This window comes from Phalacrocorax carbo, chromosome 27 (genome assembly GCF_963921805.1).
Source record: "Phalacrocorax carbo chromosome 27, bPhaCar2.1, whole genome shotgun sequence".
NCBI lineage: Eukaryota > Metazoa > Chordata > Aves > Suliformes > Phalacrocoracidae > Phalacrocorax > Phalacrocorax carbo.
Window position 1 is genome coordinate 2,691,445 of NC_087539.1, and position 12,338 is coordinate 2,703,782.

The following is a 12,338-nucleotide window of genomic DNA, read 5'->3' on the forward strand; positions in this document are numbered from 1 at the left end:
TCAGGTCTGTCAACCACACCACTCAGCTTGGTGGCACCTGCAAACTTGCTGAGGGTGCACTTGATCCCACTACGTCATTGATGAAGATACTAAACAACACTGGCCCCATTACAGACCCCTGAGGGACACCACTGGTCACCATCTGGACATTGAGGTGTTGACCACTATCCTCTGGTTGTGACCATCCAACCAATCCTGCATCCACTGAACAGTCCACCCATCAAATCTGTATCTCCCCACTTTATAGAGAAGGATGCTGTGGGTCAGAAGGTCTTACAGAAGTCCAGACAGATGACATCCGTAGCTCTTCCCTTGCCAACTGATGCAGTCAGTCCATCTTACAAGGCCATTAGGTTGGTCAGGCAGGGCTTGCCCTTGTTGAAGCCATGCTGGCTGCCTCGGATCACCTCCCTGTCCTCCCTGGGCCTTAGCGTAGCTTCTAAGAGGCTCTGCTCCATGGTCTTCCCAGGCACAGAGGGGAGGCTGACAGGTCGGGAGTTCCCAGGATCCTCCTTTCTACCCTTTTGGAAAAGGAGGGTAATGTTTCCTGTTGTCCAGTCACAGGGCTTGCCCTGACTGCCAGGACTTTTCAAATATCACAGAGCTTCGCTTGGCAACTCCATCATCCAGTTCCCTCAGGACTCGGGGACACATCTCGTCAGGTCCCACAGACTTATGCATGTTCCGGTTCCTCAGGTGGTCACAAACCTGATCTTCTCTGACAGCGGGAGGGACTTTGCTCCCCCAGCCCCTGTCTTGTGGTCCATCCACTCAAGAGGTGTGGGAAGAGATGTTGTCAGTGAAGACTGAGGCAAAGAAGTTGTTGAGTACCTCAGCCTTCTCCTCATCCGTTGTTACCAGTTTGCCAGTCTTGCTCATCTGGGGGGTATGCTTTCTTTGACCTTCCTTTTCTGCCTGACGTCCCTGTAGAAGCCCTTATTATTCATTGCCTGCCTTGCCAAATTCAGCTCCAGCTGTGCCTTGGCCCTCCTGACCCCTTCCCTACGCAACCGGGCAGTGTCGCTGTATCTTCCCAGGATACCTGTCCCTGCTTCCACTTGCCTGGGCGTTTCCTTCTTGCCCTTTAGTTTGACCAGCAGGTCTCGACTCAGCCATGCTGGTCTCTTGCCTTCCTTTCCAGACGACTTACACCTGGGGATGGAGAGCTCTTGTGCTCTGTGGAAAACGTTCTTAAAGATCTGCCAGCTCTGTTCTCCTTTATCGCTGAGGGTGGTTTCCCGGGGGGGGGGGGGGGGGGGGGCGTTGACTGACTCCTTGAAGAGCTGGAAGTTTGCTTTCCTAAAATTCAATGTCTTGACTTTACTCTTCGCCTGACGCATATCCATCAGGACTGCGAATTCCACCAGTGCGCGACCGCTGCAGCCCAGGCTGCCTCCGCTCTTGATGTCACCGATGAGCTCACTTGCGTTGGTGACCATCAGGTCCAGTATCACATCCCCTTAGTAGGGCTGTCTGTCACCTGCCTTAAGAAGCCCTCCTCCATGCGCTCCAGGAGTCCCCTGGATCGCCTACAGCTCGCCGTGCTACTTTTCCAGCAGACGTCGGCGGGGTTGAAGCCCCTCAGCAGGACGAGAGCCTGCGAGCGCGATGCCTCCTGTAGCTGGAGCGAGAAGGCGTTGCCAACAGGCTCCCCTCGTCGCGCGGCCTGCAGCAAACACCAGCCACAAGGTTCCCTTTGTTGCCTTGGTCTCTGATTCTTACCCATGAGCCCTCAACCCACTTGTGGTTGTTCTTCAGAGACAGCTCTTCACGCTCGACCCGTTTCTTGATGCAGAGGGCAACGCTTCTGCCCCTCCCTCCTCGCCTGCCCCTTCTGGAGAGCCCGTAGCCATCGACAGACACACTCCGGTCACGGCATTCAGCCCACCAAGTTTCAGTAATGGCAACTAGGTCGTAGCTTTCCAGCAGCTCGGTGGCTTCCAGCTCCTCCCGTTTGCTGCCCGTGCTGTGCGCACTGGCGTGGGGGCACTTCAGCCCCTTAATTCCTTTGAGGTATTTCACTGGCGTTTCCCTAATGGTTCCTATTGCCTCAGGAGCCCCTGAGCCATCTCTGTAGGGCTTCAGGTGTGCTGCAGTGTAGCCAGCATGTCTCAGAGCAACAGGCTGAGGGCCCTCGCTAGCACCCCGTCCCTCTAACCTTGGTGTGTCATCCCACAGCTTGTCATGGGCAGGCCTGATGTCATCCCCCTCCCGTTTTGAGTCTAGTTTAAAGCTTGTCAGGGATATTTCGTGCCTTTTCCCCAGTTGGAGGGAAGGTAGGATCCTTTTAACTGTTTTTCAAGGAAATCCAGCTGCGAAGATTTCTGGGGGTGGCAGCCGGTGGGGAGCGAGATCCTCAGCTCGGTGGGAAACTCACAGTGGAGACCCATTTGCAAATGGCTGTAGAGCCATGAAAACAACTAGAGAAGATTGACAGGGAGCCACAAAGGGCTAAATCAAACCGTTATGGGACAGTCTGGAAGCAGTTATGAGTACCCTGCATGTGGGGAGGTCTAGACGCTGTATTTCAGTCAGAACTAGGTTATCGCTGCCCTCATCGAACGCAGAAAGCCCGGCGCAAGCTGCGAAGCAGTCAGCTGTGGTAGTGAAATCTGGAGAGCGTGTTAGCAAACCCTGCTGGGAATAGCCTGTGTGTTCATCTGCACTGGCTCCCATCCCACGTGTGGGTGGTAGGCACCTACCTGGGCTTGCAAAATGCCGTGTCGCGCTACCTTCCAACAGCTGAGACAGTTTATTCACCCTGTTAATGGCTGCTTCTACACCACCCACTGAAGCAGTTCATTTCTTCAGGGTCCAAGTGATAAATGAGCTGCATCATCACAACCCCATTTTTTATCTGAGCGATTAGGTGAGACTCTTCAGTCGAGACAAAGCCTCCCTTCTTACAACAGAAGTCGAAGCTGTGAAAGGCAATTCTGCACACTACCGAGCTGGGCTTCAGCTTCACGGCTAAATTAATTATGCAGACAGGGTGCCTACAGCTTTTCATCTCTAATCAGAAGAAATAAAGAATTAATATGACCACTGTGGTCAGGTCTGTGGGTTTTTTTACTGATCTGCTTTGCAGAGTGAAAAGTCGAGAAGGAAGAAGATAGAGTCAATGGGGAGAAACAGGCACTTCTGGAGGCAGGTCAAAAGACCTGATTTGTGCATCTACCTTAGGATGGGATGAATCACCTGCTGGAGATCAGACAAACCGTCTGCTTCAGGTGACTGTAACAGGCGCCCGGGAGACCTGCTTAGAGGAGAGATCGCTAACCCCCAACTCGTATGAGGGTCTTGCCCAGCGTTTCCACTAAGTTGTTTTAAGCGCTGTTTACGGACTGGTAGCACATAGCCCTAAGTGCTGGGCTAACTTAGTGAAGGAAGGGTTTGGAAGGGTTTGTTCTGCTTGTCAGCTAAGCTATAATCATATCTCCAGTTTCTGGAGACGAGTGTTCTGGCACCTCCTTCCGTACAAAACTATCCCTGAGTAGGAGTGAAAAGTCTTGCCCAGGATTTCAGTTGTCTAAAAATATAAGACTTTTCAAATGCTTCATTATTGCTGTTCCTTTCCTTCAGCAGTTATGTGGTCCAGCTCCTGCTGGCACCTGTGAGGAACCTGTGTACGTGGCTAAGACCAAGGCGGACTTGGGGCCTTTGGACCAGACAGATTCGAGCTGGGATGATCAAGCAGATGATTTTCTTTCTACAGCCACAGCACGTGCAAAGGGTGGGAAGTGGCTAAAAGAGGTGCAACGTCCATGTGGGGAGCACGGGGGCATGTCCACTGCTGATTTCTTGTTGGCTCGACGCTGAGTTGCTTACGTCACTTAGATATGGCCCATGTATTTTTTGATGGAAAATGCCGCAAGATGGAAATGCCTAAGGCTGTGCCCGGAGGCGGTCTGATTTTCAAGGTTTAGGGGCTGAGCTGAGGTCATGAGAAGAAGAAGATGGTAAGATGGGGCCTTCAGGAGAATATCGGGTAATGCCTTACCATCAGTCATCACAACACTGTAAACACGCTCAGGCTGTAACACTGAAAGGTGTCTGCTGACACCCTGTGCCTCGGCACAGCTTGAGCCTCCGAGAGTATTGACTGGATGAGCAGGATTTCAGGTACGAGGGGAGGACACCAAGGTGGTGAAGAACATGACAGCAGGTCAGTTGTCATTAAAGCTGGCGGTAGCTCTCTGCCTCAGCGTTGTGCGCCTGCCAGAGGCGCGTCGCTGGACGCACAGGTATTTTACCAAACTTCTCAGGCTCAGAGTCAGCCTCAGCGTACAAACCCATATGAAACCTCACCGTCTCACAAGGAGAGGTTCTGAATGTTCTGGCTTCTAAATATTGCCCTCTACAGCTAGCTCTCACTAGTGGCATCCTGCGAGGCTGCTGAGCGCTGAACTAGGTGTGAACAGGCTCGTGTCACCACCAAGATCCCAACCAAGAAACCCATGTGGACAGGGAGGCTCAAGATACATTAGATACCACCACCTAGTGGGAGAAAAAAGTTGTACCAAGAGGCGCTGAGCTGGTCTCTGCGCCAGCTCTCCCGCTCTCTCTGTCTGATGGGAGTCTGGGGCTCGTGCCCTCTCCGCTGTGCGGAGGTGGCTGGAACAAGAAGTTCCCTCCTGATTTACTTCGGCAAAAAGCTGCAAAATCAGTCAGCCCTACGTTGTAGCACCATGAAAATTGTGGGTTATCTTCATTGCTGGGCCTCTTTCCAAAATTCCTGGTGATTACCAGTAAATTAATGAGCCGTGATTACCCTGGGAGCTACTCCCCTGGTGCCCACGTACACGTACGGCCCTCCCTCTCCTGAAAGGGAGCTGCAGCCAACACAGGTGCTCTGACATGAATACGCTGAGTTCCATCGACTGGATGGAAACAAACGGAGATGATCTGGTGTATTTTAAGCCTGGACACTCTCTGCTGTCAAATGACACACAAAAACTTTGTCTCCTGCAGCAAGTTGGGTGGGATGAGATGCAGCTGGGAGAGGAAGGCAGAGCTGACCTTGTGGTCCTCTTAACTACAGCCCGGGAACAGCCCAAGGGTTGCATCAGGTGGCATCACCTGCCTCTCGGGGACTCGAGGTTATCAGGGGACATCTAGACTCAGGGTCAGAGGTGAGGCTGATCCAGATCGATGAACCTTTCGCTACGTCTGGGCGTGTGAAAACCCAAGTTCAGAAGTTTTGCTTCTCAAAGTGTATGGACGGGAGGAAAACTTTCAAAGCCCTCCATGACGCTGTAGGCGCGAACCGCAGCAAGGAAGCAAAGACGCCGAGCTCTCCTTGCCGGCAGCAGGGCCAGGCAGAGTGCCGGGAGGTCACCCGCCCCTGCTCGGGCGGCGCAGCAGGACCGTCGAGCATCGTGGCTCCTCGTCACCGGGGCCGTGCAGGTGCGGCAGGAGGATCCAGTGGGAGGCCGAGGAGAGACGAACTGAAAGCACAACATGGAGGCCGAGTCGGAGCAGCTCCAGGCCAAGCGCCCTCCTCCCGGGCTCCAATCCTGCTCTTCCAGCTGCGACTGCCACGGACTCTGCCTGTATTTAAGCAGCCGAGTGAGACATCCAGGACTTCAATCATTGCTGCTCTTCGTGTGTGTAGGTGTAATTGATAGTGCTGTCAAGAACCTGCAATTAAGCTAGTTGTCTTTTCAGCTACTTCATACCATCAATTACCCCTCTTGCTGGGCTAAAGGCAGGCTGCTCCAGTGCAGAACATTTGCAAATAATGAGGTACAAGAAAACCTTTGGCAACAGCCGCTCTTGGAGGTTTCTGGTAACCAGTTTTGGTTTTCATCAGCCTTCTTGCGAAAGGTGGTGAAAAAGCCCTTCAATGAGCCTGGTGGAAAGAAAAAAAAAAAAACAGAAAAAATAAATCCCTGCAAAAGCAAGGAAAAAAAATGAGCAACTGAAATGCTACAAAATTTATTGGGAATTTGAAGTGCTTAAATGTTTAATTGCCAAAAAAACTGACCAAGGCTTGAGCCTATTGACAAAGTTAAGGATTAGTTTGGCATAATAGCAGGGGAAACCCATTTCTTTCAAATTGCCTGAAACGAAACCCTTCGCCTTTCTGTTTTGAAAGAGGCTTTGGCAAGAAGCCACACGGACAGAGACGTAATCTTGGCTCCACCTCTGAGGTATTGTGAGGCTCCCAGCAAATATATTAAACTTATCAACCTTTTCTTCCCTGTCTGTCAAGCAAGCCTAATAAATCTTTTTTATTTGCCTTGAGGTATCCCGAGGGTTTTAATTACAAGCTCAAATATAAAGGATAGTAGCAGAGAGTAGCCATACGGCAGCTGTACTAGTAAGGTATTTTTGCAGGATACTGGCTGCTGGTGCATTCATCGCCTGCCCACCGCGGCGAAGCCGACCGCTGTTTCCAGTCAAGTGATTAACAAGCATCCAGTTAACAGCCTTGTGGCTGAGCTTCCTATTTTCTAGGCTATTGGTTGTCTTCTCCACGTGAGCCTCATTTTTCAACGCGTTCTGTACAATCAGAGCCGAAAACTTAACAGGAGGATACAGCTACGCTGATTTATTCTTCTAAAAGTTGGGCATCCAAGTCTGAGCTGGTCACTTTAGGCTTCCCTGGACTCGACGAAGAAGAGGAAGGCTCTCTGGAGAGCACTAGCTCCCACACGCCTGTCTCTCAGCGCAGACCTGGCATCAGAATTAAAGGAGATGGATCCTGCCCAGTCAGTTATGGTCCTTACCTGAGGATGGTTGTGCGGAGGGCTATTTATAAAAAAACAATTATTTTGCCCTCTTGTACCCCAGCGAGGACGTTCGCGTGTCCGGCCCACGCTATGGCTCCCGGCTTCCACGCAGTGGGTCGCCTTTGGCTGTGCCTCGTGGACTCACACTGTCCTTTGCGAAGGGAGTGACTATGGAAAGAACAGATACTGCAAAAATCACTTTTAATTTGCTGTTCAACAGAACATTCCTTTACAGATCGTCCTTGACAGAGGGAGATACTTTTAAGGGCATCTGCTAAACTGTAATTTAGGAACGAGGACAAATTAAAACGAAAGAAGAATCCTCACAAAACCCAGCCCATGGGATCCTCCAAGCTGAGTATGCAAACAAAGCTGTTTAAAATCAGTAGAATTCCATAGGATTTCACAAACGCTTAGTGTTATGCATTGTTTTGCATATTTAAACCCACAAATTGCTGCCAGGTGAGGCAAACTCCAAGAAAACCCCAAATTATTCATCTGCATCAACCAAGCCCCACTTCTGGGATGTGTATAAAGGAGGAGCTCAGGGTTATCGGAGCAGAGGGGCACCTTTCTGAGTTGCATGCTCTGCTGTCCTCCAGCATCCTCTCCTCCACCACGTCCGCCGGCGCGAGCCAGCAGCCGTCAGCTGGAAGGTCTCTTGGTGGACGAAAGCTCCTCTCGTCGCCTCCTGCTGCGGGCGGCGCGAGCCTCCCCCACCGCTGCACTGCGTGGAGGAGGACGTGGAGCCTGGAGCCAGAGCAGCAGAAGCCTCCAAAACACAGATGGGTGCAAATGGATTCCTTCTGGCCGAAGCCTTGCACAGGGGGTCTGCGGGGGCTGGAGGGGCGGGGGCACCCTCGCCAACAGCCAAGGTGGGCATCATGGCTCAGGCTTTCACAGCAGGAGCTGCTACGGGGAAGGTATTCGTGCGGAGCACGTCAGCGAGCGCCTGCTGCAGCCTCCTGATGTGAAGATGGACCCTGAAATCCAGCACATCCGAAAGCAGGAGAGAGAGCAGATGAAGAGCCTCGCTGACCAATTTGCCTCTTTGACTGACACGGTGAGAGCTGAGGCAAGACCTAAAGGGATGGTGAGGTTTAAGTGTGAAGGACACTTTTTTGTGCTCAGGTCTTTGATTCCTCCCTTTCTCTCACCCTACTCCATGAGCCTTGTGCATGGCTCTAGTACAACGAGCTGCAAGTCCAGATCTAGCAGATAATGTTATTTTAATCTGGCAATTTATGTGCTTTAATAATCTGCATCTGTTTTTGTTATTAATAGCAGAAGGGAGCTGTTCCTTCAAGGTATCTTACTGAGCGCCTGCACCGGTGACTCCTCTCTGTGTAGTTAGACCTTGTGAAGCTGCATTGTCTTCTATTGATAAATGATGGTTTCCACTATCAGCTAATTAATACGCAGAGCTATTTAAATATTCCATGGTTTCTGTAGCTGCCACAAAGGCTGTGCTCTCTAGGGCTTCCTTGCAAATCAGGAGAGCATCACACCCAGTATTTTCTAGGATTCTTGGATTACGAAGATCACAACGCCCCCCTTTTGTCCTCTCATCCCCTTCAAACCATAACGAGCCCCTGGAGCATTGGCTCAGAAAAGAAGGTGCCTTGTTCGCCCTGCGTTCGTCCGGTCCCCGTACAATGAATCTAAGCACACGCCTGAAGAAGGTGGCTGTGCTTTCTGAATGCAGGTACAGCATCTGGCGCAGCAGAACAGGGTGTCGGCCACCAGATGGGACCTCCAAAAGCAGGTCCTGCCATCCCAGAAGAACACCGGGCATGTCTCGGACAACTTCATTTGCAGCCTGCAGAGGTGGCTGGACCCACTGCTGTGCGAGAGGGGGCAGATGGAGCCTGAGCTGGACGACACGGAGAAGCCTGTTGAAGAGTTCAGGTGCAAGTGAGTGAGCAGAAACCACCCACGGGGCAGTGAGCTCTGACAGCTTGTCCAATGGGGCCTTCACTTTTGTTCATATTAATGGCCTTCTCTCCGAGGTCCAAAAGCACCCTGACCCCTAAACACCCAGACAAACAAGGTCTCCAGTCTCAGAATAGCCCAAACCCCCGCCTCTTCCCTAACAGATACGAGCAGGAAGTGGACAGACACACCGCTGCTGACAACGGGTCTGTGTTGCTGAAGAAGGTAAGGAGTTTGGATGACTGGAAGGGTTGGATGCGGAGATCCAAGGACTTTCCTCTGATCTGCTCCTCGCAAGGCAAGGGTCACGTCCTGGGAATGTTAAAAGTCATGGGACAAGAATGGATGCAGGAAAACATGTCACAGAGTATTGCCAGAGAGCATTAAACCTCTGCCCTTCAGCACAGAGAATATATTTCATTCCAGACTGACAGCTTGCTAGTCCTAACGCCCAGATCATGGTGATTTTCAAGCAAAAATGCAGCCATGTTGTACACGCTTTTGGGACCCCGCCAGCTGTTGCTGTCCTAGGCATGTTTGAGCTTCCCAATTATATTTCCTAAACAAAATTTCTTACCCTAAAAATATCATGAAATTGCCTTGGGTCTCTGTGCACGCACTATTTTGACTTCTGAACATCTGGGAACTCTTTTAGGATGCAGCCTGTGTCTGCCTGACCAAGGCACAGCTGGAAGCAAAGCTGGAAACCCTAAAGCAGGAGATAAGAGTTCCTGAAATGTGCTTCTGCTCAGGTACGGATGCTCCTGCCCAAACCTTGCTTGATGGCAGCTATTCCTACCAGCTGCTCCTTGCCTACACTGATTTAGGCCTGATTAAACCAATCCATCAAGCTGTCTTTGGGAGGCAATGGGAATCCCAGATAAGGAAGACTTTGAGACCTCAACCTCCCTCCTTGAGCTGCATGTGTGACCAAATCTAGTCTGAACTCCTGGGTCATGGCTCAGGACAAACTCCCAGTGGTGGTGCTACTTCCACTGGAGTGTGAGATAAGAAATCCAGGGGCAGGTTACTGCCACTTCACGCGGCTTCTAGGAAACGAGAAGTCCCCACGACGCCTCTGTCATTGTGAAAACGGACAAGAGCCGAGGCCTGGATGTGGAGGGCATCCTCAGGAGCGGTGAGTGCTGGTATGAGGACACGGCTCGGAAAAGCAAGGCAGGGCTGGGTGCGTTGTACAGAACTAGGGTAAGTTGTAGCATGCAGTGACATATCCTTAATGCTCTCACCGTTGAAGGTAGTAGTGGAAAGTTGGTGGCTTTTCTCTTTTTGTCTCCACTATGTAGCTTCCAGACCTAATTTTCCGTTCTGCTAAACTGGATGGGGTGTCAAAGTCAGGAGAACATCCCCAAAACAGGCACAGTGCGATGGGACAGGAGTCAGTCATGCTGGGAACGGGGAGGCTGTAGGTGAGCTGAACAGCCAAAGCTACAGGAGGGAAGTTCCATTTGAGCTGAAAGTCTCAGGAGCTGCAAAGTCAGGAGGACTTCGCTAAAACTAGTTTAATTCACTTTGGAAACAGAAGCAAGGTGCCCATGTTGCACACGCTGCCTGTATTAACTGCCGCCTCTCTTTTTTCCTACAACCAGTACCAAGAGCTTGAGGAGTCAAAGGGGAGACGTTGCAATGAACCAAAGTCCCACCAGCAAGAGACTGAGGAGCTGAGTTTTGTGATCCAGAGAAGGCAGCATGACCTTGAAAATATGAAGAAGCGGGTACGATGGATCACATCTACTCCCTGGATCTCCTAGATGTGAGATCCCAAGTCACGTTCTCTACAGCTCTGTGGCATTTCTTTCATCTTTATCGAAGACCATCAACTCACGTGGGCTCTATTGGCCTAGAGAAGATTTTACCAGTGCTGAGCAGGGAAGAAGAATTATCTGCTGGCCTATTTTCTGCTGGATTATTTTGATTATTGCAAAGAACTAATTGTGCCAAATCACATCATTGGATTAGTTACAGCCACTTGGAAAACTGCTAAAATTGCTCCAGCAAGAATTTTGGCAGGAGACAATGCTTCTGACACAGCTTCAAAGCATCCAATAAGTAGGGTAGCATTATGACTCACCAGTAATTCAGCACCCATAGAAACTGGTATAATTTGCAGACCATCTAATTCATTATATAGTTTATAACGGGAAGTAATGGAAAACCTTAATTATTAGTTCCAATTAGAAGAAAGTACTGCTATCCTCCAAACAAGGCTTACACACAGCCTGGCAGGACAGGGACATGGCCAGCTTTTCAGTATTTCAGAACTGATATTTGATTTTGGAAATATTTGGCTTTCCTAAAAGCATCCTCAATATTTCCCAATTTGGGACTCTCAAAAAAAAAATATCGAGAGTTTATCTTTCAAAGGTGAGCATGGCAAGAAAGAGGACAGGGAGAGTAAGGACTTCTTGTGTCTCCCCTGACAGGTGTCCCCTCTGCACGCATCAGTTTGTGATGTTGAGCAGCGTGGGGACTGTGCCCTGAAAGATGCCCGGGAGAAGCACGTTGAGCTGCAGAACGCCCTCCAGAAGGCCAAGGATGAGCTGGCTTGCATGCTGCGGGATTACCAGGAGCTGCTGAACGTCAAGCTGGCCCTGGATATTGAGATTGCAACATACAAGACTCTACTGGAGGGTGAAGAGAGCAGGTGGGTACCACTACGACCATGCGTGGGCAGTGCTCAGTCCTTGGGACTCTTCAACAGAGACAAGGAGGCTGGAAAATGCTAGAAATGCTCGTTACATGGTGGATGTGACCTTCTCCTTCAGAATACGCCTTGGGAGCCCTGTGAGAGTGCGTAAGTTAGCTCCAGGTTGTCTATTTGCCTTACAACATCAGACAATCTGGTTCTGGTTCGCAGGGGGAGGAGAAAGGCTGCGTCCTCCCCATGAGAGGTTCAGCTTGTGTTTTCCCATGTCAGCGATCACCACCACCCCTTGCCACACCATCTCTGGCTGTGAAGCCGCCCTGGGACGTGGATCGGGTAGTCAGTCCAGAGGATGGATGCAGGTCCTCCAGTAGTGCTGGTAGAGCATCCCTACCCGAAGACGCTGCTGGATGCTGAAGGCTTCACCTCCAGAAGCGTTGCCAGCTCTGTAGGCAGGCAGTATATCCCTGGAGCTCCCAGCTGCATCCCTGGGAGTGAAGAATTTAGGGCCGGAGATGGGGGCTATTCGTGCCAGAGCTCAGCCCCTCTGGGCACGGGGCCACTCTGCAGTAGGACTGCAGGGAGGTGTGGAGCGAGCTGCAAAGAGCATGGGAAACTCAGCTCACCCACAAGGGATGTGTAGGCCAGGGGTGCGGATTTCATCTGCGCCTCCACGCCGCAGGAACACGCGGATCTAGACGTCAGCTGTGAGAGTCAGGAGAACCAGGACATAAGACCTAAAGTTGAAAAATGAAAGCCCCGTTCGACTTCCAGTGGTAAAAATAGCCTCAACCCCCACCTTACACACGAGGGAGAGGCACGTTGGGTACAAGCACGTTGCAGCATCGTGAAACCACATCAGAGAAACTCCAACTGGGATCACAGCAAAAAAGGGACACTTAAAACACTCCTTTTGATTTCGGCTCTTTCTTTAAAGGACTAGTGGTTGTGTTGGGGCACTTATTATCGCTCGAGTCCCGCTTCCCAATAGCATTTTTTTTTTTTTTCCT

At 50.9% G+C, this 12,338-nt stretch overlaps 1 protein-coding gene across 1 annotated transcript in view; it reads left to right on the forward strand.

The window, feature by feature from the left end:
• LOC104053086 (keratin, type II cytoskeletal 1-like) overlaps window positions 1-12,026 on the forward strand; it is a 33,035-nt gene extending 21,009 nt beyond the window's left edge. Inside the window, exons 6-8 of the mRNA XM_064474180.1 lie at window positions 10,274-10,399; window positions 11,108-11,328; window positions 12,011-12,026. Of these exons, the coding sequence (XP_064330250.1) occupies window positions 10,274-10,399; window positions 11,108-11,328; window positions 12,011-12,026 (363 nt within the window). The remainder of the gene's footprint in view (window positions 1-10,273; window positions 10,400-11,107; window positions 11,329-12,010) is intronic.
• Window positions 12,027-12,338: the final 312 nt, after the last annotated feature.